We start from the raw sequence: 27908 nt of genomic DNA on the forward strand, positions 1-27908 counted from the left end.
TCTTTTTTTTTTTTTTTTTACAAAAATAACACAACACAGACATTAATAAACACCTAATGGATCAGATTATGTCAAAAACAAAATTTAGACCAAAAGTGGAGAACCTTATAATTCTATGCTCACGAAAATGAATATACTGTGGATTGGAATACAAAAATCGGAGGTCTCCATAAAAATCTGGAACTCAAAATCTAATATCAACCTGGCAAAAAGTTATAAAATGTAGCTAGAAATTATGTAAACGATGAAACTTTATGGTGTACAAAAAAAGTAGGCCTAAGCTATTAGGAAGATGCTTTGCTGTATTGTGAATAAGGCACGGATGAAGAGGGTTAGTGCACGACGCAAAGCAGAATTAATGATAAATATTATCATTTCATTTATATTAATTATTCAAAATGATAATATGTTACATTTTATTCCGTTATATTAAATTATTTAAATATTAGAGTTTATATTAATGTCATGTGTGTAGTTTATTGCTTTTACAATAAAATACACTGAAACACATTTTGTTTGAAAAACGACGGGTGATTCAACTGCAGCCGTCACAGAAACTACAAGACCCACAACCACTAAGTTTGTGTATGTGTGTGCGTGAGTGAGTGATTGAGTGCGTGTATATGAGCGTGTGCGCGCGCTTGTGTTGTCTGCCGACTCGCCTGACGTCACCGCTGGAACTGCCCTGTCACGCGCTGTTAGTAAAAGTTGGGATAGGAGCTTGAGCCTCGAAACGGAGAGCAGAAACAAATTTACGGACGAACTCGACCAACGGTCGCACTGACGCACAACACTCACCCCCCTTCACGCCACGGGGAAAAAAAAGTTGAAGCCGCTGCTAGTTCGCTGAATCTCCACAAAAGATCGAGCTGTTTGGATTATTGTGAGGGAGAAGCAATAACATTTTCTGCACGGACTTAGAGAAATACAGCACGGAGGAAAAGTTAAAAAGTTTTCCCTTCAACATTTGTCAATGTAGTGAGTTTACTAAAGAGTCGGCGTACATTGACGGGGTGAGCCCGAGCTGTCAAACCCGATGACTACTGCAAATTGCTCCGGGAATGAAGAGCTGGACTTCAGACTGATCTTCGGGGAGGACGGGCAGCAGCCGCCGTTAGGCCCCGCAGGTCAGTGTCTTTTCTTCGGGATAGCTACTCTCTCACACTCCTGCAGTATAGATTAGCTCATGAATCATGCATCGAAAAAGTGAGCAGGTCGATAGCACATTGAAAACACGCTATCAAAAGCACAGTTAACGACAGCACTCGCCGGCTTTTCGCTTTACACCAACAGCTGCAGTTTTGTTTAGTTTTTTGTGCGGTTGTAAATTTAGCCAATGAAAACGAGAAGCGGCAAGTTTAGGCGGGTGAATGAACTATATAACAAACAAGCACCTGTATACACTTTACTGAAGGCAAAAAAAAAACAAACAAAAAAACAACTACCTAGACAGCCTTAGTGGGACAACATAGGCGCGTTGAGGAGATTTGAGACAGAGCCACCACGAATCTGACAGCTGCTGCACAGTGAAATGCTATAAAAGTTTCTGTTATCATTTGCTCCTGCCTTCAGTTAGAGCACATGGAAAAAGTTTCAACCCATAAGTTTCCACTAATACTGAACTTACACTGTTCCACCTCTCCATATTTACATCAATACAAACAGTATCTAGTTAGCTCTGTCACCGAGTGTGCAGGTAATACACATTTATTAAAATGTATGATTATATAAATAAATCCCCATCGCAGTTCAGTTCAGGGAGGTGTATCTGTTTTTCCTTTTCCAGAATATGAACACATTTTGAGTGTAGTCCATCTGATGTCGATTATTGTGTAAATAATAACTGCTAAATTTGATATAGCCTACTCTTTGTTGAAGTATTCTTGCTTTTGTCATTAACATAATCTACATAGCTATTCAATATTGAATTAAGCAATATTACATGCCTATCACATTGTAAGATTAGAACTAAGTGTTGTAATAAATGTGAATATTTTCCTAGAAACATTACACTTTTGCATTATAAAAGTTTTAAGAGTTGTTAAATATCTCAGCAAGTGTAACCACTTAATGTGGAAATTTAATTAATACCAGAGTTTTGATTATTTGATAATCACTTGTTTTGTTCCTGCCCTCATTATTTTGTATAATAATAATATATTGCCTAATCAGCAATGCAGATTGCCACCAGGCATGCCTTATATGTGTGTCTGTTTGTTTAATTGCTTAATGAAAAAAAAAGTGTGAGAAGCAGCAACACTATCAGCCTCTGTCAGTGTGCTCGAGTGTGTCGTGAAGGAAAGAGATTTGGGTATAGTGAAAGCAGAATGCCTGTGTGTGGGTGGACCCCTTGTTTGTGTGTGTGTGTGTTGTTGTTTTTTTTTTTGTAAAGTATTGCATGATGATCAGCATTTTATCATATTTTAAAAGAGCATTCACCATGCTTTGTTATTAGGTAAAATACTGCATTATTGTGGTGTGAACAGTAACTTTGCTACTTCAAAAACTAAAGGTATCCGTGGAAAGATTACTGTTGTGCGATTTCACCTCACACACGACTGCCTGATGGTCTGTATGGAAATTGACAGAAGAAAAGAGAAAACATTTCATTTGAGACAGAAATTGGGAGGATGTATTTGGACTAAATGTTGGAAATAAAAAAAACTTTGTGCAAGGGAGTCTGTATAATTTGGCCCATATGTAGGATTTGTGTACACGCATACACCGGTTTGATAAGAGGTTTGTAAATTAGAATTGGTGGTGAAATTTGTTTATTTTTTTCAGCTACCGTATAGTCCAACTTTATCCCTAAGAAGTGTGGAGGATTAAGAAAAATAGAGAATTGGGTATTTTTATAAGTTTTAAGTTGTTGAACAGGTTTTATCCGAAGGTATGTAGGTGTCCGCTCATGCAAGAATTAATGTAGCTAAAGGGCAGGGCTGTTTTTACTATACACAGACACTCATCTGTGTTTTCTGTGCCTCTGGTTGTTTTTAGACAAAGATAACTGAATCATGTTAATAAAGCTGATACGGTTGAATTAGGTCAGGTCTCTCTTTGTAAGATGTCACAATATAATCACATCCTATTCAATTTTGATGACTAGTAATTTTATTTTATATTTATTTTTATTATTGTTAACTCATTTTATTAACCAAAAAAAAGGTAACTCTGAAACTTTATAATACAGAATTGAGAACTTTCCAAGCATGACATTATGGCCACTTGAAGGTGAAATGCTGATTATTGTAGGCATTGGCATTTTTATAGATTCACAGCAATCTGTAATTTCTGCCGATTTATATTAAAAATACAAATGTTAAAGGTTTATGAATTTTAGCATGCCCATTTTCAAGCTTAATTACTGAAATTCACCTAAACACAATAGTTAGTATACAGTTAGATAGAGGAGAAAAAAACTATATATTAATTTAATATAATTAAACAACAAAGATGATAACATGCGTGATGTAACGGGAGTGCTGACCAGCAGTGCGTGTAGCGTTAGAGACCGTTTTAGTGCACATGTACTGTATGCTCTCAGTCTCACTCAAAATCAGTCACACATCATAACGCTAGTCTCTAACAAATCTTATTTGTTATTGCTTGTAGTAACAGCAATGCATCAACATTTTTGTCTGATTCAACCATTCAACCCTGTTTACAAAACTGGTTTACAAAATATTTCACATGTAATCTTTTTTGTCAAACCTATTTAATTTATAAATAGGAAATAGATGCTATTTTCTTCTAAAAACAAACTTTGTTGTATTATTTTCCTGTATTTAAAAAAATCTTAAAAATAATATATATATATATATATATATATATATATATATATATATATTTTTTTTTTAAATTTTGTTAGAAGGGTTAATCACACTCAAAGAAACTCTAGTTCTGTTATAGTTCTCAGTGTTGTTTAGCTATCTCACAGGACTGTCTGCTCATTTGGTTAATCTGTGAATATTTGCGTAGTGGCCATCTTCACCTTGAATGACTCACCCCAGAAGAATTTTGAGTACATGAGGCAACTTTTAATTTGAAATTTCCTGTGTAGTTTTTCCAAACATAACCGGATGTGACGTTGCAATACATTTATTAGTGTGACCAGAAAAGTAGAAACCATAAAATTTTAATTGAATATTAAACTATTTATTTGTTATTTATTTGTTATAACTTGGGGGTGATCGATATATCGGCCACCGATATAAAATCAGCCGAGATGGTCAATTTTTTTACACATTGGTATCGTTCAGATATCAAAATAGGGCCGATGTGAACAAGCCGATAATCATTCCTATGTAGCCTATTCAACATGTGTGTAGATGTGACTGTGGGGGCGGGGATGTTTGTTTTTGCACGAGCGCATACATTACGAGCGCAAGTCTTGTCAGTTTAAACATCAAGAGCAAGAAGACTGGAACTTGCGCGCTGTTTTCTGTCAGTCTTACTACGGTGTATTTTTGTCCCGCCAAAGCCTTATTTGACCGGTGAGTGATGTAGATGACTGACTGGTGTGCTTGTTTAAAAAAAAGCCCTGAGTGAAAGCCCTGGACGCACGCGCACTCGCAGCGTCTTCAAACTGTCTTGTTCTCTCTCCCTCGCGGATATTAATGAATTGAGTTGACTGGATATCTTTAAGAATACGTGATGGTAAAAGGTCGGAAGACCAAAGTTTTTTTTTTTCTGAACTACCAACCACTGGTTTTGAATTGTGCTAAAATAATGTTGGCTTATCTTATCCTAAGCATTCCACACATTCAGATGACATAAACCACACTTTCAATTAACAAAAAAAAAAAAATCTAGTGATGAAATGTTTTCTGTATTGAGACAAATCTTTTGCAATGTCTTAATCTTTTGCACAATTTTCACATCGGTGCATAACTAAATGAACACCTTTTTTCTTTCACATGAATTTCATATCATGTTACTGAATTCAACAAACCACAATTTCTTGATCAGACTCCGGACTGCGAACAAATGGTCACATTTTGTGCCTTTTTTCTTGCTGGTGCAAGTAAATTTTGTTAGATGTTGCATTGTTAAGAGCTACCATTTCTGTTGCATATAAAAAAGAAACAAATCAGGTTTTTAGTAGTGCTGCCATTAACCACTAATTTTGCAACGACTAATCTTTCGACTAATTTTTTGTTGACTAATTTGCATGGTAGATTACGTCGACTAATGCCGAGTTCAGACTGCATGATTTTCAAAGTAGTCGGGTCGCTGTTCTTTTCACACTGCATGACTATCTTGGCCAGCATTCAGTCGCTGCTGTGTTCACACTGGACGATTGATCGGTGACAGAAGGTTTCACACTGCATGACTTTAGAAAAATCGCTGCACGCAAACTACATTTCGCAACAAACACGCGTGAGATATGAAAAGGAAACAACGCGCGACACCACGCGTGCAAGACCGGAGTTCTCACGAACCAGACACGAGTGCTCCTGCCAAATTTCTACTAATTTCTCTTCCATTTATTGTGTCCAAATAGACCGAGAAGAAGCTTTTTTTTGTTGAAACAATGCCATATCATGTTGATATGTGATCTATAACTCCTCCCCGAACTCCCTGCTGCTCTGTATCTTGCTCTCTCACTGGCTGCCGGTGATCGCCGATGTAGTTTTCAGTCAAAACACTTTTCACACAGCAGGATTTTGAATCGCCGACAGGTCCAGATATTTATCATGCCAAATATCTCACGGGCGTCGGCGACTCGTCGGTGATTCTCTCAGTTCGCGTCTTTGCTCATTCACACTGCGTGATTGTCACTCGCGTGAACGAGCGCCGATTTGCCTGTGATTTCGGGCATTTGTCGGCGATTTCTCAACCTGTCGGCGAGCCAAAATCGTGGCTAAAATCATGCAGTCTGAACTCGGCATAAGTCGACTAATCGCGGCAGCACTAGTTTTTTTAATTTTAAGGTTTTAGAAGTTTGGCCACTAGAGGCCCCCATTGTGTCACGTGTTGGTTTTCAGTCTCTGTCATTTTGTCTTATTGTTGTCACCTGTGCCTTGTTCTCTGTTTGTGTATTTAAGTCAACCTTCTCCTGAGTAATTTACTCCGTGTTTCCCGTGCCATCCTTTGGAGTTATCTAAATCTACTTTGTGTACCTGGTATGGTTCCTTTGTTTTGCTATATTGAAGTTTTTGGGGGAGTTTACTTTTTGGATTTATCTCACGCTGTGCTTTTCTTTGTACGCTTCATATTTGAAAACTGGTGGTCATTACTACTTCTTGTGGACATTACAAATGTCTGGCAGCGCTCTGGCGGTCTCTGGTGGTGCAAAAATCTATTAAAACTAAATTCAATGCACGCCATTGACGCCACTTACCCGAGCAAAATGTTTCACTCGGTTACGCAATTTTTAATGGTTAATCAGTTAACCATGGACACCCCTATTCTGCAGGCTTGGGTGGATTCAGGTCCAGATGGAAATTTTATGGACATTTCCTTGGCCGAGAATTTGACCCTTCCCTCTGAGTCCTTTCGTCTTCCCTGGTTGTTACTGCCCTGGATGGGCGACCTCTGGGCCATGGAGATATCATTCGTCAAACACTCCCACTATGTCTCTCCATTCTTCAACATCAAGAGGAGATATCTTTCCATCTCATCCAGTCTTCTGCATTCCCTGTAATCCTGGTCTATCCCTTGCTTCTTTGGCACAACCCCCATATCGACTGGTCCACCAACACCATCCTTGAGTGGGGACCACCTGTCATGCCACATGCATCTTCTCAAGTTCCTCATACATTTCTCCTCAGTCCCAAGATCCCGTTGACCTCTCTTGAGTACTCTACTGTCATTTTAGTTGTATAAAGAGTGTGCCTTTAATGTTAATGATTAAAATGTACAAATAAAATAGGAATGACCTTAAATTTATTGAGGTAACAGACATTTACTTTTCAGCACAAATAATGTATGATGCAAGATAACACTGCACTCTAAGTACTTCAAGTAACAAACAAAATGGTTATGAGCTTTAAACTGTCCAGTAAAATAAATTATATTAGTTTATATAAGTTTTAATAAAAGTTACACTCTTTCTCGTGCACTGTCGAGCGCGCTCTCGGACAGTCTCGGTCTCTCTCGCGTAAACATGCCGGTATTCGGTAATGTGATAAATCGCGAAAAATAATAAATTCGAATTTAGACTGCACATTAGCTTATTTTCCATCAACCGCTTAAATACTGCAAATATGTCTCTATTGTGCGACAGAAAGTCCCATGGTTATGACGCAATCTTAAGCCTATTTTTACAAAAACAGCTTCTACGGGGCCATAACGTAAGATACAAAGTAATGGAGCATTTTATACATTGTCGTGTTTCTTTAGAAATAAATAATGGACAAATTAAGTCTTAAGTCTTTGAACGCCTCAGATGTTATTCGCTGTCAAAGTGATGCCAAAATGATTGGGAGTCTAACAGCAGGTAAAGTTCTGCTACAATGGCGGCTCCCGCGAGGCTTCAACTTCTGGCTGATGGATTACCCCCATGGCTGAAATGATGAGAGGGGTTGTGTTGCCCAGATTTGCTTCCCCCCATCTGCATTTTCCCCAGACATACGTTCTTCTCCCACACAAAAACAGAATTTCATTCCAAATATGCAAAATTCTGTGAAATTACGCAATAACACTAGATTCCGCGTTAATTGGCCAATTCCACGATTCTGTACGCGATTCCGTGAACGCTGAAAATATAGGGCCCTATATATTAAGGAAAACCCTTGCTGCGGGGTTTGCCTGCCTTCCACTTCCCCTGCTGTGGCGGGTTTTTCTTTGTGAGCAAAAAAGATGGTAGCCTTTGCCCGCCCCGTACATTGATTACAGAGGCCTCAACAAAATCACGATCTGAAATAGCTACCTCCTACCCCTCATGTCCACTGCCTTTGGGTTGCTTCAAGGAGGGCATGTGTCTTATCCACTGCACCATCAATACCCGCAAACTTTAAATGTTCGCGGCTCCCGCCTCCTCCTTCCCACAACAACGAACCCTGTTACAATCTTGTTGTGCTCTTTTGGAGTCATCTAAATCTACTTTGTGTACCTGGTATGGTTCCTTTGTTTTGTTTTATTGACTTTTGCTCATTCAAATTTTTGTTTTCCGCTGTGCGGACTGTTTAACAGCTAGGATCAATAACAGCGCAGCGCAATCTGAGAACAGGTTTTCTCATGGGCTATCACAATACACTGTTCCTACACAGCACTAAGAGATTCAGTGAGAAAGTGTTTGAAGACGCCACAGTATTAATAATTGACTGATTGATCGGTTTTGCCGGCCAATAGATTTCCTGGGTTGCGTCCATTGCTGGAGCTGCTGAGAAGGGTGCACTTATACATTATGAGAGTGGCCTCTAGAGGCAACATAAAAACCACCACTTATGCTTTGTGGTGTTTATTTTGACACATGAGGCTGTACATAGTTGGACACCTCAGATATGGATTTAAGACAATGAAACAGTATGTACACTGCATGTTTTCATATTATTATAAATAATACATTTTGTTGACTTGATGCTGCATTAGTCGAGAACAGCAGTATGTTTGCCGTCGAGGCTGAGAGGATGCGAACATTAATAGCCTACCCCAAGCTGTTAAAATAATGTGATAAAAACACACGTAAGTCCAATCCAAATGTTAAATGTCAGGATTGTTATCATCTATTAGTTATCATCTGCATTAGTTTATATCCAGCTGGTCATTTTTATGCATTTGTGATATAGCAAAGTTATATTTACAGCTGACATAACATAAGAAAGCTAATTGAAATATTCAGCTGAGAAAAGAATATAAACAAATCAGAAACGCATCCTATTTCAGTTCTTTTCTACCATCATTATAATACAGATTTTGTTATTTTAATTCAATACTCATCAAGCAATTAAGAGAGTATTACATACATGTGTCTAATTTCAATGCTATGACCTTTGTGTAGATATTTAAAGATGAACATCTTTAAACATGACTATTTGGATTTAGATGAAATGCTAACAGTACAATAAGAGTCCATTTGTAACATTAAATGTCCAATGTGTAATAATTTTGAGTATCTATTAACACAAATGCAATTAGACATCCAATTTTCAGTGGTGTATAAAGAACATTAAAGGAGAACTCCGGTGCAAAATAAACCTTTGGTTTAATAAAACATCGGTACCTAGTCAACCGTTCTCTAAGATTTGTTTTCATGATAATCGGGCATTTACTAAGCAAAAACAAATCGTTAGTTTATAGTACTAACAAGGCTCAAAATAGCCCCACACTCACACAGTAACATAATTAGGGTCCTTACATGCAAAATGAAGCATTGAGAACTTTGTAAGTGTACTGACCGTTTAATAAGAAGATGCTTTATAAAGACAGTTCACTTCATGTATACAGACAGGAGCCATCTTAGAAAATAGTCTCGATAAGTCGATGCCCAAACGCTGTTCATACAGTTCAGAAGTTCGCTGAACTAGATCACTCAGCATGACGTTTGTGGTTTGTCTAAATTATTCTAAATTATTTTATGCCCTCAGAATGAAGACTTTGTCCCTTGTTTCTAAGACCGAGGTTGAGTGGCCAGTAAAAGTGGCCTCTTCCATTGTAGAGGTGGCAGTAGTAGGTCAGAAGGTGCTCTCTCAGGGCTGGGTAAAGTCAGATAATGTGTAGCTGTCTGACGTAGTGCCCAGGCACAGCATGTGGTCTTCAGATGGCAGTGGAATTCAAGGGGAGGGGCACGAGACCCTCTTGCTTAGACAGAACAGAAAAGTCTTTCTCTGCATCTTCATCTTTTCCATTAGTTGGCCCAAAATGCCACCTGTAAGTGTGTGTGTGTGTGTTTTGTGTTCTTTTATGATTGGATGTTGTATCTTCTTACAGTTATCAGGCTCTGAAAAAACATGTTGACAGTGTATGAGCACCAGTCTAGAGGTATTTTTTGGAGTGGGTAGTTAAATGTCGGTGAAGAAAAAGCGTGGCGTGCAGTGTTTAGCGTCTGCTAGCATGGATCTGCTCATCTGGCTGGCTGTCTCAGTCGTGGGAAAGACTGAAATTACATCGCTCTCAGGGTGGGTTATTTTAAGCCACAGCAAAATTGGTAGAGGGCAAGACTGCAGGTTCGCTAGTCCTGTCAGAGGAGAACTCCCCCCTCGGCCAGCAAGTGCCACCGGACAAATCGCCACACCTTTCAGCCCTGCACCGCCTCACGCTGCAGCAGAGAAGTGTTAAAATGCTGTGCGCTTCGTCCTCAGGTGAGGCCGCAGACTCGGGTGTATCATTGACGCTTGTTGGTCAGGGGACGAGTAATGGGGTGTAGCTTAGCCTGGCAGTTTTATTTAGACCACAACAGTGTAACTGCAAGCTGCTAGTGTGGTAGGACTTTACCATCTATTGTGACATTAAAACAATTTTAAACATTGAGTGGGAAAAAATTTATTGAAAAATTGTTGTTGCTCCTTCCTAAAGAAGGCATCAATGTATTTGGTTTTTAATAGATTTGTATTTCTTTATAAACCATTACCCCTAACCCCTAACATCTTGTTTAGGAGATGTCCCATTACATTGGGCTGAAGAATTTTGCCTGGCAAATGTTACAAAAATTTTGGGAAAATACTCCTCTAGATTTGCATTGAAGGAGAGAGAATGCCTTATGCAGGGGGTTGGCTCTCTCTGACTTAAGTAAGAAATAGGGTTGGGTATCGGTTGGGTTTTATCCGATACCAGTACCTACTCTGTATTTTTTAAACTGTTCCGGTGCCTAAACGGTTCTTGAAACGGTACTTGAGAAAACGAAACTGCACACACTTTGTCAAAAAATAATACCCCTTAATTTACAGGGCCAAACTGGACACAATATTAACTTACAGTATAAATAGGCCTACAAGTAACATATGGTAATAATAAATAAACCAATATAAAATAAAAGTTCATATTTACATAGTATCAAATAAAACAATATTATATCAATGTAATTATACTGGAGATTAATAGAGATTACTACCAGGGTAATATAATATCGACATGGCTACAGGTTCCCATGTTTTGTCTGCTTCAGCTAGTCATGCAAGTTATCTTGTCATTTACTAGCTCTTAGCCAGTTTGATATTTCGTTTTCACTGCATCTTATACGCAGCTTTGAGTAAACATATGAAAGAGAACGTCTCTGTGTAACCCATGTTCTCTGAATAGGGAACAAGACGCTGCATTCGCTGCCAAATATCTCACGCTGCCGACAAGCTTCCTTTTTCGGCAGAGAACTCTGAGGAGCAGATGATGCGCGCGCCAATATAATATGATGACGTGAGCGTCAACGCGGCGCGAATGGTGATTGTATATCCATAGACAATCGTTGTTCTGACTCTTAATTTTACACGTGAAATGCAGCCAAACATTTCCCGTGTACATTTCACGTGTGTTTAATCTCCTCGCTATCAGCAGATGTTCCGGGAGTCTCCCACATATTGATAACGGCTCCAGGATGATCGCAAATTAGTTCAAATCTCCCGGAATCTAGAGCAAGCGAGCAAGAGCGCACGTGCGAGACAGATCAGACAGTACACGTTGGAGAGGGAGACAGCGAGAGACTGCGTGTGTGCGCCTCATGCCATAGACTCAGGAATCGAAATCAGGCACCGAAATTTTCATTCTTATTCGGTCTGGTTACTACCGTTTACGTCAAAACCGGTTCCCTATTGGAACCGAGTTTCGGTACGCAACCCTAGTAAGAAACCACCTAGTAGTAACCACCCTAGCAACCACCTAGCAATAACCTAACAACTTGCATCACCCTAACATTGTGGCAGTGAATATTCAGCATTAAAATAGTTTATAAAACTCTCAACAGCATAAACATCATCTGCTCAAACATGCAAGTGTTTGTGTTAATGAAATGCATTTTTTTTTTCATTTTTATATTCATATTCAATTTTGCCCAGGGTTTAAAGCAGGCTAACAGTGCTGACTCATTTTTGCCTCTGCAACACCGTGTTCACATGCAACCTAAACGTGTGAATGATCTGCTTGCAGAGAAACCATGATGAGATATTATGGATATTGTAGCTTCAGAAGGTTGCTAAACTCTACATGGAAGTCTACATGGAAGTGAATGATTTTTTTCCCCCACAAAATTTCAGTCATTAGACTTATCCGGGCTCGAGACTAACGGCGTCCTATCGTCCTGGGGACGATAGAAAATGTGTTTTGGACGAACAGAAATATTCTCCAGGACGCCTACAGGACGAAAGACATTTTGTATGTGTGTTCACACAGACACAGGGCTCGAATTTCGGCCCTCGAATTCTAATCATTCCCGCAGGTCTCCTAATTAAAATGCGGGATATTCCCGCAATCGTAATCCACATACTTTGTAGATTATAAAATGCCAGACGCCATTTCACAAACACCGTGAGTGTTTAGCGGTCTTCTCTTCTCTCAAAATGTTGTGGAAGGCAAGCATCAGTCGCTGCTGCGATAATACACACTCGCGTTCAGGAGTGGGACATGACGGAATATTCACTTGCACAATCGGGCCAGCAGTGCATCGTGAATGAAGTTTACCATTTGCACGTCTTTTTAAGTCTTACTAGTTTAAACATTCAGGCGATTTTAAACTGATCAGTGCTCGCGCGCTCTCTGGGATGACTGCGCACATTCATAGAAAATCCGCCTCAAGAACAGCTGGCCAGTAACAAAAGTTATTTTTCACGGATTATATTGCATTTAACATGCAAAACTGTGTCAATTTCTGTCTTCGTGAGTATAATAGTCTAAACATAGTCGGTTTTGTCTTTAATAAGCATAAAACGCATGCCAGCACAATGAACACAGAATCCGTGCCATAACTCTTAAAGAGACAGCAACCATATGTGTCGGTCATTAATTTGGTCGTCAAAACAACAAGTTTAAGGAATTAAAGTTAAAGGAATCAGGAATGATAGCCTATGTAGGCCTATTTAATTTATTCGGGACTAAAATAAAATCCGTGTTATTTTCCATTTGATTACTTTATTCAGTTTCTGTCTATGAATATAGTGTTAGACCTTAAAAAACTTTTCTCTTTATTTGTCTTTATTTGTATCTTTATTGTATAATTTATTTGTGCAACTTTTTTCAATTTGAACAATTTAAATCAAGCTTTGTGTTGTGTAAATTCTTAACAACATTTCCCCATTGTAAAAATGCAATTAGCGCAAACATTCAGGCAAGATAAATAATAATTTTGTTTGGGAAAAAATAAGGTATTTTTTTAAGTCACAGTATTTAAATCTGTATCTGTATTGCATGTTCAAACTTTAAAATCATTCATATTAACTGCTTAATAGATTTTTTTTTCTCTGGAAGTGTAGGTTTGGAAATTTTAGAGAAATTCTAAATTAATGCATTACAGTTGAACTAAACCCATTATATTTTAGTCATCTGAATTGTTTTAGTTAAGTAAAAGTCATGGATGATAACAGCAGGTACAGAAACAAAAGTTTTATTTTGGGACGGTTGACATTCACTTTAGGACGGTTCAAATTGTCATTCAGGACGGTTCCAGGACGGAGGTGAAAAAAGTTAGTCTGGAGCCCTACTTATTATTCAATTGTTTACAGAAGTTGGTCTGTGCGACCTGTACGTTGTCAACAGGTGAACTTCAACAGCCATGCCAGTTCACCTCTGCTGGGTTAGAGGCATCTAAATATGTTTTGGCGAATACCATTGACTTCCATGAACCAAAAACTAAACACCAAAACATTTCTCAAAATATCGTCACTTCATTAGTTTCACAGAAGAAAGAAAGTCATACAGGTTTTATTGCAGTCCAACAAATATGATCTGGTTAAAATGCTTCCTCTTCTTTCTCTTTTCCTCTGGAAACGCTAAAGCATGTATTGCTAATGCTACAGCAAGACCCTGAATGTTGTCCGTGGTAGTCACATCCATGTGGCGCGGCCGCTCTTATTCTGGGCTTCATGTTGATTTGCTGCCAGAATGTGGTGTTGTAATACATGACAGTGAATCAACTTTACACGCATTCAGGGGACTTGATACTAATTGTAAGGGCCATCACTATTTCAAGCTCATGTCCCACAAGTTGTTTCTAGCTATGCTTGGTGCAGTTTAGCTGTTAGCTTAGCTCCAGCAAAAGGACCATCTATACCAGTGAATTGACTCATCGGGTGTCATAGAAGGTGTGTTTTCTGTTACAGAATCTGAACACTGTGTGAGAGGGGATCTATAATGTGGTGGGTTTGAGGGGCTTGTTTCCTGGGGCGAGGCACGAGCAGATATGTGTGGCATTTGTCTAGTTTAAATTTAGTGTAACTGAAACCAGCGACATTCATTGGATGCTAATGCACAGGGGACATTTCTGAAGTCTCAGAGTTGGGCCATAGTAAGAGGTAGAGAGACGGGAGCTTGTTGGATCAGACGCAGGTGCCAGCTGATTTTACATTTCAAATGGAATGCCTCATAAGATCATTTGGCAACATCCTTTAGCTTTAAAAAACAAACAAAAAGCAGATAAGATGACTTACTACTTTACAAAAAATAATAGTTAACCTGTTTAAAGTTTATTGTAAAAGTGCATTACTGTTCAGAGGTTTGGGGTTTGTAAGGTTTTATGTTTATTCAGCAAGGATGCATTAATTTGATCAAAAGTGAGAGAGAGTAAAGGTTTTGTCATAACAGAAGAAACAGAATAAATGTTCTTTCTTAACTCTCTATGCATCAAAGAAGCCTGAAAATGTTTATCAGATATCACAAAAATATTAAGCAGTACAACTGTTTTTTTAACATTCATAATAATTATGTATATTTTCTTGAGCAGCAAATCGGCATATTAGAATGATTTGTGAAGGATCATGTGACACTTAAGACTGAAGTAATGACTGAAAATTCAGCTTTGCCATCACAGGAATAAATTACATTTTAATATATTAAACAAAAAAATATTTTAAATTAAAATAAAATAACATTTTGCAGTATTGCTGTGGTTTTTACATATTTTAACAGAGTTCCAAAATAAAAAATCTTCCAAAAAATGTTTTGTAGTTAAAAAGTTAGTTTACTACCAGATAATTTATTCATTAAAATTTCCACATTTTTTTAAAAGTATTTTACAAATAAAATGACTTGTATTACACACTTTACAATACGGTCTCATTTGTTATATTCTGATTCACAGCATTTATTAACCTCCCTTAATGTTAGTTAAAAATCTTAATGTTCACGTTTGTTCAGTGCTTTAACTAATGTTAACAAATTTTAAACAACTTTTAATCTTAAAAATGTAATGGTAAATGATGAGAGTAACATTAAAGCTGCAGTCTGCAGTTTTTCCTCTTTGTCGCCATCTCTGTTCGAAATCTACAATTGCAGTTATTCGTGAAATTATCAACTTTACGTGAGTTGTACTTCAACACGGCACAGCGCGGATGAATCTAATGTTTGGGGAGAGTGTGCACCGTGCTGGTGTGGATCATTGACTGTGTGGATACTGTCACTCAAAATCACAGATTATTCTTTTTGGAAGTATAACCAACATAAGAATTTTCACCGGAAAATGTCATCTGAACAAGTAACATCTACTTTTGTTCTGGTTCTGACCAACTAAGGAAATCATTGCAGTAAATCACACTGATTAAATCTAACAATCACTTATATCACATAAAACCTTGCAAATTATACTTTGTTCTCAAATTGGTAATGCTCAACGTCAGCATTGCGTGACTACATGTAATGCCCTTCCGATATTTATCCTTGTTTTCACATGGGCCTGGTTGCATTTCTTTTTTTCTGTAGCCACTCCGAAGTCCAAACGAAGTCTTTTGCATTTTACAGCGGGTGAATCTGTTGTCACTGGTGATTGTCGTTTGAACCTTTCTGGATGCGCCATCAAATTCATAAGTTTAATTATATCAAGTGCTGTGAGAAAAGGCTATAAATCTCAAACCTCCAGCATCCTCACGCGCAATATTACTAGCCGAGACTCCTTTATGTGTACAGATGTGACGTAATGATGCAAAGACATGCTCGAATCTCCCCCGGAAATCCACCAGTACCTGAAATTAAAAACACCTTTTTGAATCGAGCTAAGGCAAGCAGATAGTTTTGAACAGTGGCTGGTTATGCATTTTTTTTTATTTTGGATAATTTTTAACCCAAAAAAGCTACAGACTGCAGCTTTAACTAAGATAGTTCATGTTAACCAATACAGTGAACTGTTAACTGATGAAACCTTTTTGAACTGATGAAAAGTATTACCCTTTTTTACTAGGGCGGCATGATACTGGGGAAATATGCGATGTTGTTGAGTATCTAACAATATTTCTTGCGATATAAAATTTCTATGCCACGATGACATGAGAACATTTCAACTTTTCAGAATGCTGCAAGCTTTCATTTTCAAGCTTTGGACAAAAGCCAACAATCAGCTTTGGCCTTTCCGTAACAACATCGAAAGCTCGGCCCAAACGGCTGATCATAGTTGTACAGGGCGGGTTTTTATTTCTCATCTCCAAAGGGCGAGAAATCAATTAATCCTTTGCTAATACTTATTTGTCATCATGGACAGCCCTCAGCACAGTTCATGGTTGCATCGCAACGACAGACACAACTGCTTGTGGAAAGAAGGAGAGCGTCGCGACCGCACTTTCCAGGCGTTTTTAGACGCGATATATGAACGGCCTCTTACACAGTACCTGCATTTGTGACGCTTCTTCACACGCTACACGACGCGGTTGGAGCACAAGTATACGTGTTCTATCTCGCATGCACGCTATTGTTCGCTTGCTCCAGATTCCGGGAGATTTTAACTAATTTGCCGGGAGAATTGGGATGTTAAATTAAATAAAGTAATTTATCGCACCTCTCTGCGATACGGATATCCCATATTATCGCGATGACGATAATTTTTCTATACATCTTGCAGCCCTCATTTTTACAAATATAAAATTATGAATATTTTCATTCATATTTTTATATTATTAATTTATTTGTTTGGTCAATTAAGAAATAATTTAGGAATAAAAATTTGGAACCCCAAACATCCTGAAGTCTAAGATAAAGCATTGACAAAAAAATGTGAACTATAAAGGGAAATTTTAAATGTCTGTGTAATGAAGTCTGGTTGCTGTTTAAAGCTGCTGGATGTCATGTACTAATTATTGAATTAACTGCTTTAAAAATGACATTCGCATGAGTGTTTGGCAGAGGGACAGTGTTGATTTCAGACCTTGTGTTCGCCATAGGGCATTACTGTACTGTACAATATGTGGTGGTGTTACAGTAAGTTGCATGTTTATAAAACACTATTATTCTCTCGTCAATCATCTGCCAAATAGATGTATTGAGCTGGTATTTGGTTATTTTCTTATAAGCAATGTCTGTGGAATCACAAATAATTATGAAATCCCAATAATTTTGTGACTTCATTGTTTTTTCTTTTCAATTTCACATTTGATCGGAATTTTCATAGCAACTTGTCAAACACAAGCCTCAATTTTAATTTTGCAGTTGGTTACACCTAAGTGTCTGTCTGTGAAAATTGCATCAACACATGATTTTCTATCAACAGACACTCTGGAAAGAATTAGGAGTTGTTTACAACCTTCTAAAGCGCAACTGAATGGATCAGAAGAGATTTGTTTTATTATTTAATTGAGTATTATTTATCTCTTATGTAGCCAACTCAAATTAGGGGTGTGCGATTTCATGATTTTTTTTATCGTGGACAATTAAAATATCTCCATGATATGCTTTTGAAGAAATATTGTAGTATCGTCCTATAGTGCATTCTATCAGTTGCAGTTCTGGCGCCTCCGTCTCAAACAACATACTGTACAACACAACGTATATTCACATCAAATGTTAACGCAGGGGAACGGGACACTGCAGTTCACAAATCTTAATTATTTATATGTGCTTTAAAGGGGTTATGGGGTGCAAAAAATCACTTTTATATGGTGTTTGCCTATAAAGGCAGGGCTCCAGACTAACTTTTTTCACTAAGAGCACAGTGGCCCCTAACTGAAAATTTTAGGGGCACAGCATAAATCAACATACTAACCAAGTATTCACATTTCTACTAGTATCCTCTAAACACAGTTGGTTATGGTTATAAGCATAAACATTTTTAACAGAAATGGCGATTCGCGGTTGTATGATGAAGTTAAGCGAGATATTCTGCTGTCACTCTCTTCACCCTGAGCATGCCAATCAATTGTTGTTTGTGCATAAAAATCATGAAAATGTAATCATTTAAAATGATTCTAACATAGAAGAAATTACTTTGATTGGTGCACATTTCCACACTCAAGACCAAATTGTTAAAGGTGTTTAAAATAGTTTGAGAACCACATTAAATTGCGGGCCATCATGCATGTTGGCTCTTCTTGCTAACTCTTCCTCATCCCAGTCAGTCGCCATAGTTCTAATACTAGGCTGAGGTGCCCTTTCCTCCACTTCTCCCCAACGTGATGTCATCACCGAATTGATGTTTCGTGCACAATGGACAAACAGGAGTGCAACATTCTGGGATTAAAATTAACACCCTCCAACCCGCCCATTGTGGGTAAAAATTAACGTTGGCGAGCTGTCAAATCACTAGCCAATTTGGCGTATTTCTATGTTTACTCACTTTGCTGGGGAAGTTTGTGTAAGCCAAATCTGTGCGCATGTACTGTAGTGCAAATGTGCAACTCGTGAAGTCGTGATGTCTATGTTATGTGTTATTTTCATATTTGTTCATTATAATTATGTTCTTCAATGCAACTGTTAAATACACGTACTGTAGCTGATATAAAGCACTGTTTACTTCATTAAGTTGTGTAATGTGTATCTTTGTTCTTATTTTTTAATAACAAAGACAATAATGACAAAGATAAAAATCTTCGCCACTTTGGCCTAAATGTCTGCCTTTCTTTTTTATTTTATATTTTGTTACCCAAGGCTTTGTTTTTAAAATAGGGACATTAGTTTGGCTGTAATGCTCAGTCATTTGCAAATTAGTAAAACCAACATGAAAAAGAATCGTGATAAAATCGTTAATCGTGATTTTCCTGGAAAAAAATCGTGAAATGACATTGTTGTCATATCGCCCACCCCTAACTCAAATTCACATTTGTATCCGATGATCTTTATGCACAAACTTGGATTTAAGCTGAATGGGATTCTGAGGCTAGATTATGTAATCTCCTAGACCAGTCTTTCCTTCCCTCACACTTGTTTGCATTGTACCAATGGTCCCTCATTCTCCAGCGAGTCACTGCTTCACTTCCTTCCCCTTCTTTTGGTCCCAAAGGCACTGTTACACAATTTACCCTCGGGCCGTTGTGTGTGTGTGTGTGTGTGTGTGTGTGTGTGTTTTGAATGTGGTTGTGGCATTTAACAGATGAGGCTCTAAGACTTTTGGCAGCTAAGATGATGTGCATTTTGATTCATCTCAGCAAATATACTTCCAGTCATGTAAATGGCTGCATCCTCTGCTTAAAAGATATAGTTTAGACCACTAAAACTTTTTAGTGTAATAAGTAGTAATACCGGAAGTAAAACGCTAAAATCGGTTATAAAAAGAGGCATAAGGCTTTTATTTACATTTATTATGGGTGTTGTAAACTGTTCTGTAATGCGAACTGCAATTGCCAAGATGTGAGATCTGAAACCAACTCTATTGCTTTGGTTATTTCGGCAGTGATTGACAAGGTTGGGACTAGATAAACCTTAGGCGTTCCCTCTACCGGCTGAGCTTTGTTTATCCTGTAATGTTATCACAGCATGAGATGGTTTAATTAGGGAGCTTTATTTAGAAAGCAAACATACGTTTATGTTGGCTTAGGCTTCCATCACCTAGCACAGCGGACATCCGCAGCTTGTTGGTGATGTAACTGGCTGCAGAACTGGGGCCGCAGCAGTGACACGCCTTCACGGGCAAGAAGATGCAAAAAGCTAGTGAATGTTGCTAAAACAAAGAAACGAATCTAATCCTCCTTGGAAGAAAAAAATACTTTTATTCTGTTCAATTTCAGTTAAATAAGATTGCAGAATTCCTTTTTTGAAGATACAACATTATTAAAGAAAGAAAGGCTTCTGATCAGGCTAATATCATATTAAGTACATTACATTATTTAGTATGGCTACCTGTCTGTCAATTGTTTTGACAATTAATCGAGTAATTAGATTTTTTTGTGGTAATAGAAATAGACTTCAAATAAAGTATCATTCATGTTTTTTTTGATCAACACTGTTAAAATACATAATGTAATATAATCTATTATAACTAGTGCTGTCAAACGATTAAACAATTTAATCACGATTAACCGCACATTTTTAATAAAAAAAAAACTACAAAGTTTGTTATGCCAAAAAGACTATTTTACACTATTAAAATGGGTTTGTGTTAACGCTGTTAATAACACGTTTAACTAAATATTATAAATTATAACAAATGCTTGCAGATGGCGCCAACAATGGTGATGATTGTTGTTACATTTTACAGCAGATCAAATCTTTATTTCATATTGGCCAAACAACATTTCATTAAAATGTCCACGTAATCTTTATTATTTGGTCACCGCTTAATGAGTTTTTTTTTTTCTTCAATTTCTTAAACAAAGAACATGTGAACTTGACATCAAAACATGCAAATTTCGAGTCTGGTTTCAAACTTTTATTTTGAAATCACAATAAACAACATTTCGCACAAATTGATGTATTCTCCTGTGTTGGCTTAGGTTTATAAATAAATTTACGTTACAAATCTGGTGAAATGATGCACGTTGTTTTCTCAGATGAATATTAAAAGAAACCCAAACTCGCAGCGTATGCAGAGATGGAGTTCGAAACACGCTCCATGCATGTAAATGATGCAAAGCACGTCAGACTTTGTTTGGATACCACTACCAGTAATGTGCATTTGGTAACTCACAAACAGCGCATGCAGAGAATGAGTTTGTTTCAGCATTTGCTGTGTAATTGAGCAGCTCTGAGAAACAAGTAACCTGCATGCATGTAAATTATTGAAGTGTCGCACTTCACCCTGAAACCTGCAGTGCATTTATTTATTTAACTGAATCGCATGATCGCATCTTTTGTGATTTCACAATAGCACTGTGCTGTATTATGAATTTTATTGGTTTTAATATATCGTGCAGCCTTTGGAAAGTGGCGCGCCTTATGCCAGCAGAGGTTATATGCTCCGAGAACAGACACTGCACTAGTGATATAAAACACACACAAACACTCACACATAGGTCTGTTGACATAAGCAATATTTTTAATAAAGTAGTCTAATATTTTTCTTACTAACAAGTTACTGACAAAGGATAGATTTAAATAAAGAAGTGGTGCGCCTCACGCAAGCAGGGCTTACATGCTCAGAGAATGGATACTGCACTAGTGATATAAAACACACACAGGTCTTTTAATCCAAGCAATATTTTTAATATATTATTTTTCTCACTGACAAAAAACAAAAACAACACAGATTCGAGCATGTCTTTGCTAGAGCCCGACCGGTAAAGGATTTTGAAGGCCGATACCGATACAAATATTTGTTGGTTTTAAAATCTGATATTCCGATATATCGGCTGATAATTTATTTTATTTTATTTTTTCCCAGAAACACGCAACAAAACATTAACAGATTTCCCTAACATTAGTTATTTGTAGTTATTAATGATTTTTATTAAAATAATATGATAATAAAAGAAGCAAGTTTCTTTTTAAAATAAAATGCATTGTCACACAACAGAACAGAGGAACATCAAAATATATTATAGTTCTGATAAATAAAATAATAATTAGTCCCTACATTGCCTTATAAGCTACCTGCAACCTGGATCAGCAGGTTGCGGGATGTGTGGCGCGTTATACACGAGTGTTGCCAACAGGGACGTTGTAGAGTGCCCTCTGGTGGACAAACTATACAACTCCAACACTCATGACATGGTTGAAGCGTGTTTCGTCCATTTTTACTTTATTTTTGAAATATTCATTTATCGGCCATTATAACTGCCGATACCGAAACTTTGGAAAATACCTATTATCGGCCGATAATATCGGCCTGCCGATAAATCGGTTTGGCTCTAGTCTTTGCATCATTACGTCACATCTGTACACATAAAGGAGGAGTCTCGGCTAGTAGGCTATGAGAGAGAGGTTGTTGGAGATGGAGATTTATAGCCTTTTCTCACAGCACTTGATATAATTAAACTTATCAATTTGATTACAACTCACCCGTTGTAAAATGCAAAAGACTTCGTTCGGACTTCGGAGTGGCTACAGAAAAAAAAGACTGCAACCGGGCACATGCAAAAACAAGGATACATATCGGAAGGACATTACACATTACATGTAGTCATGCAATGCTGACTTTAATTTGAGAACAAAGTATAATTTGCACGGTTTCGCATGATATGATAAGTGATTTTTAGATTTAATCAGCGGCGACTGACAGCCTCACACTCTCCTTAAACATTGTGTTCATCCGCGCTGTGCCCTGTCGAGGTGTTGAATTACAACTCACGTAAAGTTGATAATTCCGCAAATAACTGCAATTGCAGATTTCGAACAGAGATGGCGACAAAAAGGAAGAACTCTACACTGCAGCTTAAAAGGACAGTTCACTTTGAAATTAATTTTTGGTATGTTTTAGCTTACCTCAAGGGCATCCAAGTTGTGTCTTTGTTTCTGTAGTAGTTTCAATTTTGATATTTTTAGGTCAAACCGTTCATGTTTTTCAGTCATATAATGCAGGTCTATGGTCACCACCTCAAAGAGCATGCCCAGAGAAGTCCAAATTAAACATGATTTCATTGTTTCAGTCGTATCCATTTCATTGTCTCACCTGATATGGTGATGTTGAATATATTTTCCAATATGTAGAGTGATCATCAGTCTTGGGTCTGTTACAACTAAGCAGTATGTACTTGGTTCTTGAAAAGACGACTAGTCATCTTTTTTCACTTCCTAAAGCTATGGTTTTTCTTGTAAAAAAAAAAAAAAAAGTAAAGTATTTGCTACTCTAGAAATCAGTTTGGGAAATTATGAGACCTGTTAATAGAGCCTGCCCACAAATAACCAGTGTAGGGTTGCAACTAACAGTTGTTTTTATTATAAATTCACCTGTTGAATATTTTCAATGGACCAGATAATTGATAAGTAATTCGTGTGGATTCATTATCACAAGCAAACCAAAAAAAAAACTGATTTATTAAAGAATCCAACATCGACTGAAAGACACATATTGCACACACTCGTATGCAAGCTTAGAAAAAGGCTGACATGCTCAGTTGTGTGCGCACACTCCCACTGTGTGTCTCATTGTGTTCTTAAGCGGCTATTTGTGTGCTACAGAGATGTCGGTGCTACAGGTGTGGGCTGCTCTGTGTGGTTTACGTCAGAGACTCTGTGTTTAGAAGTGATGGCACTCTGCCAGCAGTTCTTAGAAGCAGGTTGTGTTAGGAGGTAGCTTGTTCGGTCAAGCAAAAGCTCTTATTTAAAGTCTTCATCATTAACTTTTGTATTTATTTATAATGTTTTATTTTGGGGTTAAGGGCATTTGTACAGTATAGACTGATAAACTTTTAATTTATGCGAATGTGTTCTACATATGGAATTCCGGATTAGATTGCACCATTTTTCTATCCATGTCCACACTCACAAGCATTCAGATTAGGACATTGTGTAAGCAATTCAGGAATTTACCCTCTTTGAGGCAGGTACCTGCATATCTAATACGAGTTTACGCAGGCTGTCAGTTCTGTGAATTCAAATTAAGGTGTCTAAAATAACAGTGTACTTATGCTTTTGACATTTTATCGATGGCCTAAAGCTTATTCTTGAGTTATTACATGATTTTCACAAAGAATCAGCAAAATAAATGACTCTGGGTAGAGAAGCTAGGAAAACAAAACATCATGTGCAAGTAGGAAAATTGCAAGACTTGAAAATAAAGCCAAAATGAGAAATCGAAGAAAGCCGGACACTCAAATTAAGCTTGAGTGTTTAAAGGGATGGTTCACCCACAAATGAAAAATTTGTCATCATTTACTCCTCAAGTTGTTCCAAACCTGTATGTGTTTCTCTCTTCTGCTGAACACACACAAAAAAAGATATTTTGTATGTCAGTAACCAAACAGTTGATGGGCCGCATTCACTTCCATAGTAATTAATTTACCATACTATTGAAGTCAATGGGGCCCATCAATTGTCTGGTTACCAATTTTCTTCAAAATATCATCTTTTGTGTAGAAAGAAATTCATAAAGGTTTGTAACAACTTGAGGGTGTGTAAATGATGACAGAAATCAAGCGTAGCGTCAGTTCTGGCTGGTCTTGCTAGTCAAGTTAGCATCCACGTCTACCTATAGGAATAGGACACCTATCACTATATATGCTCCATCAGTATTATCATCAGCTATCGCGTTTCTCAGGAGATCCTTACCCTCCTCCATCCCTAGCTCCTCCTCTCGCCCAGTCAGGGTTAGGCTTGCCGCGATAGACGGTGTTGACGGTGTTACCGGTTTTAAGCCCCATCACCGGTGACATCACTTTCCCACCGTGACACCGCGATGTCTTGACTTTTTTTTTTAAAGTATTCGTTTTTGCTAAAATATTTATTTGAATTAATTAAAAATAATAATTTTCAATTATTTAGTTCTGAAGAGAGCATTATAATTAAAAATGAACTGCGCAACGCGTGCCGTCACGTCACAGATCAGCAAGCATCAGGATTCCATTTAGCACGTGTGGAGACGAGAACGAGTCAAATTACAGAAAAGCAAGATAATGGCGGAAGATTTGGTGTCAAAACGCAATGCAAAAGCGCCTGTTTGGCAATATTTTGGCCAATATATATTAATGTTAATAAATGCCAATTTATAGTGTTTTACTTTTTTATAGAGTGCTGTCATTTATGTAGGCTAAGGTCCTTTTTATTTAGGCCTATTTTGTTTTCTTATTCGTTAATAAACGTTTATTGTTTTTGGGCCCACAGTTTGCCGATTTTCACTTTTTTCAGCCTATGCATGGGGTTATCTTTATTCGTTCGTTATGCTAATAAAAGTTCTGTCTATATTTTATTCGTTTATTATTCTAATAAAAGTGCTGTCTAAATAAAAGTTTATTGTCAGCGAGTTGTTTTTTTTTTTGTTTTTGTTTTTTTTTGTCCATTCCAGCAATTGACGCTGAATTGCAATTGACGCTTATTTCGAAAGTGAAAGTATGTCATTTATGTAGGCTAAGGTCCGTTTTGAAGTTTTTATTTTATATTTGTCTCTTTTTAATTGGTTTTATCTCATTTAAACTTTGTGTAATTTATTTAGGCCTATTTTATTTTCTTATTCGTTAATAAACGTTTTTGTTATGTGGATGGCTGCTTCTCCACGCCGCTCTCTCCTCTGTCATGAAGATGGCTGATGAACCCAATAGCAGACAGCAGATGATGTGCAAAGGGGTTTATTAAAGGACAAAACAGAAAGAAAAACCCACGATGGGGCAAAACAGGACAGGGTATAACACACTAGACTAAGACTTTGAACTAACAATAGAAACAAACGCTTCTTGACAAGACTCTCAACTAGATACTCACAGCTTGATACAAACACAAAGTATGATAAAGTCAAACACAGAACTCACGGTAGGTTTCACAATGAACCGACACAGGACAGCAAACACAAGGGGAATAAATAGGGAACACTAATGACGAGGACAGGTGACACTGACTAGACAATAATGACAAGACGAGGATAACAAGAGGGCGGGGTTATGTAACGAGACAACACAAGCACATGGCCACACAGGCCATGCGCTTGTACACAAAACATGGGTCTGTCACGATCCTGCCACAAGACCAGGAAAAATCTAAGACATGATGGCAGAATCATGACAGAACCCCCACCTTAAGGAGCGGCTTCCAGACGCTCCTCAAGGAGACATCAAACATGAGACAAGACCAACTGGGACAAAGACAAGAACCAACAATACATAACAAATAATAATAAGGGCATACAAGAATAAACAATGACAGGATTGGGATGAAACATCAAAAACATCATACAGGGCAGAGGAGGGGGAGGAAACACAATGTCTTTGCGCGACAGTCCAGGGTGGGTGGGCGGGACAGGGGTCCTGGGACCACGGGGAGTGGGCTTAGGACGAGAGGACCGAGCGGGCTTGGGAGGAGTGGTGTGGGACAAGGGAAAAACAGTCCGGGGTTGAGCCATGACAGGGGAGACAAACGGAAGTCCAGGAACAGTGGGGACAGGGACAAATGGGGAAACAGACCGGGAATTAGAGGAGCCAGGGAAGACCGGGAAAACAGACGGGGATGCAGTCTTACTGGCGGCAGCAGACTCCAACATAGAGGACTCCAAGGACACAGAGGATGAGGTAACGGGACTTCTGACGGGGGACCAAGCAGGCAAAGGTGCGGGACACAAGACACGGGGCGAAACAGTCGATTGTGGAGCTTTGGCAGCTGGCCTGGGATCAGCCTCTAAGTCAGCTGGCTTAGGATTTGTGCTCTGTTTAGCAGACTTGGGATCAGCGAAGACTGCAGCTGGCTTGAGATCTGTGCTCTGTGTAGCAGACTTGGGATCAGCGAAGACTGTTTCTGGACTGGGATCGGCGCTCTCTGGAGCATTCGAAACAGAGACTGGGGATGAGACAGGACTGACTGGGCAATCAAGAATTCTGACCAGACGGGATAAATACTCGGACAGGGCTCTGGCAGCGATGATGACTGGCATCTCCTGATGAGCCGAAACGGACTGTACCACAGCCCTTGCAGCGGAATCTGCTGCCGCTCTCTCCTCTGCAGACACAGCAGAAGACTCAGAGACGACCTTCTCAGTACAAGTCTCTGGGATGGATCTCCCCAACGCCGACTGGGAAAAGGCGCTTTCTGCAGCAGGTTGAAGAACGGTGTCTCCTGTTGCAACCACCGGAATCGCGCTTACAGCCGCGGGGCAGGGAACAGCGCTTCCGACTTCAGCGGCGGGTTGGAGAGCCATCACGGACTCAGGAGGGGGTAGAGACGGCGAACCCGAAGGTCCTCTCCTCCTCTTCTTCCTCCTGGGTCGCGGGGCAGAGTAGGTAGCCAGACTAGTGACCGGAGAGGGAGGTGAAGCAGGAACCGTTACCGGAACAGGTGAGCTCACTGCAGGCGAGGAGGATTCCGGGCAGGAACACTCGGATGCTGACTCCCACGACGGGTGCCTTCCACGCTTACCATGAAGACTGATGGACGTGGAAGGTGTCTCAGGAGTCGCGGCAAGACTGGGTTGGTCCCCAAGTGTAGCAACAGCTAACAGACGACCCTCAGGGATCACAGGAAGTGTAGCGGAAGATGAAGGCCTTGTAGCACCCTGCAGCTCCCTCTGTGACAGACTGTCCACCATCTTGTGGAACGGGCGGCTGACCAGTCTCTCACGTTCAGCTAGAGGAGGATGGACGTTAAGACCCGCGATGAAGTAGCGGTTGACCAGAATCTCCGGCAAGAAAAACCTCCTCTTCTCCACGACCTGGGCGTACTTCCTCAGGGTCAACTCTCCCTGAGGAGGGAAAGGAAGCTTGCCTTCCAGGCTGTCGGTGATGGCCGACTGCCACCATTGTTCGGGGTCTGACGGCTGCAGAGTAGGGTAAATAGGCTTGCTGTCTGCTGGGTTTCTTGTTGGTCGGTTCATTCTGTTATGTGGATGGCTGCTTCTCCACGCCGCTCTCTCCTCTGTCATGAAGATGGCTGATGAACCCAATAGCAGACAGCAGATGATGTGCAAAGGGGTTTATTAAAGGACAAAACAGAAAGAAAAACCCACGATGGGGCAAAACAGGACAGGGTATAACACACTAGACTAAGACTTTGAACTAACAATAGAAACAAACGCTTCTTGACAAGACTCTCAACTAGATACTCACAGCTTGATACAAACACAA

At 38.8% G+C, this 27908-nt stretch overlaps 2 protein-coding genes across 2 annotated transcripts in view; one reads left to right on the top strand and one right to left on the bottom strand.

Annotated features, from left to right (window-relative positions):
- Positions 1-632: 632 nt before the first annotated feature.
- The window catches only part of nfatc3a (nuclear factor of activated T cells 3a), a 99731-nt gene continuing 72455 nt past the window's right edge, over positions 633-27908 (top strand). The window contains exon 1 of the mRNA XM_039688554.2: positions 633-1127. Coding sequence (XP_039544488.2) covers positions 1037-1127 — 91 coding nt within the window. The 5' untranslated portion in view covers positions 633-1036. The remainder of the gene's footprint in view (positions 1128-27908) is intronic.
- Positions 25899-27658, bottom strand: LOC148998457 (uncharacterized). The gene is made up of 2 exons (XM_089131849.1): positions 26032-27658; positions 25899-25930 (listed from the first exon to the last, which is right to left on the bottom strand). Exons 1-2 carry the CDS (start codon positions 27656-27658, stop codon positions 25899-25901), a joined length of 1659 nt encoding a protein of 552 aa, XP_088987975.1.

This window comes from Pimephales promelas, chromosome 1, assembly GCF_988280905.1.
Source record: "Pimephales promelas chromosome 1, fPimPro1.hap1.1, whole genome shotgun sequence".
In the NCBI taxonomy this organism is placed as follows: domain Eukaryota; kingdom Metazoa; phylum Chordata; class Actinopteri; order Cypriniformes; family Leuciscidae; genus Pimephales; species Pimephales promelas.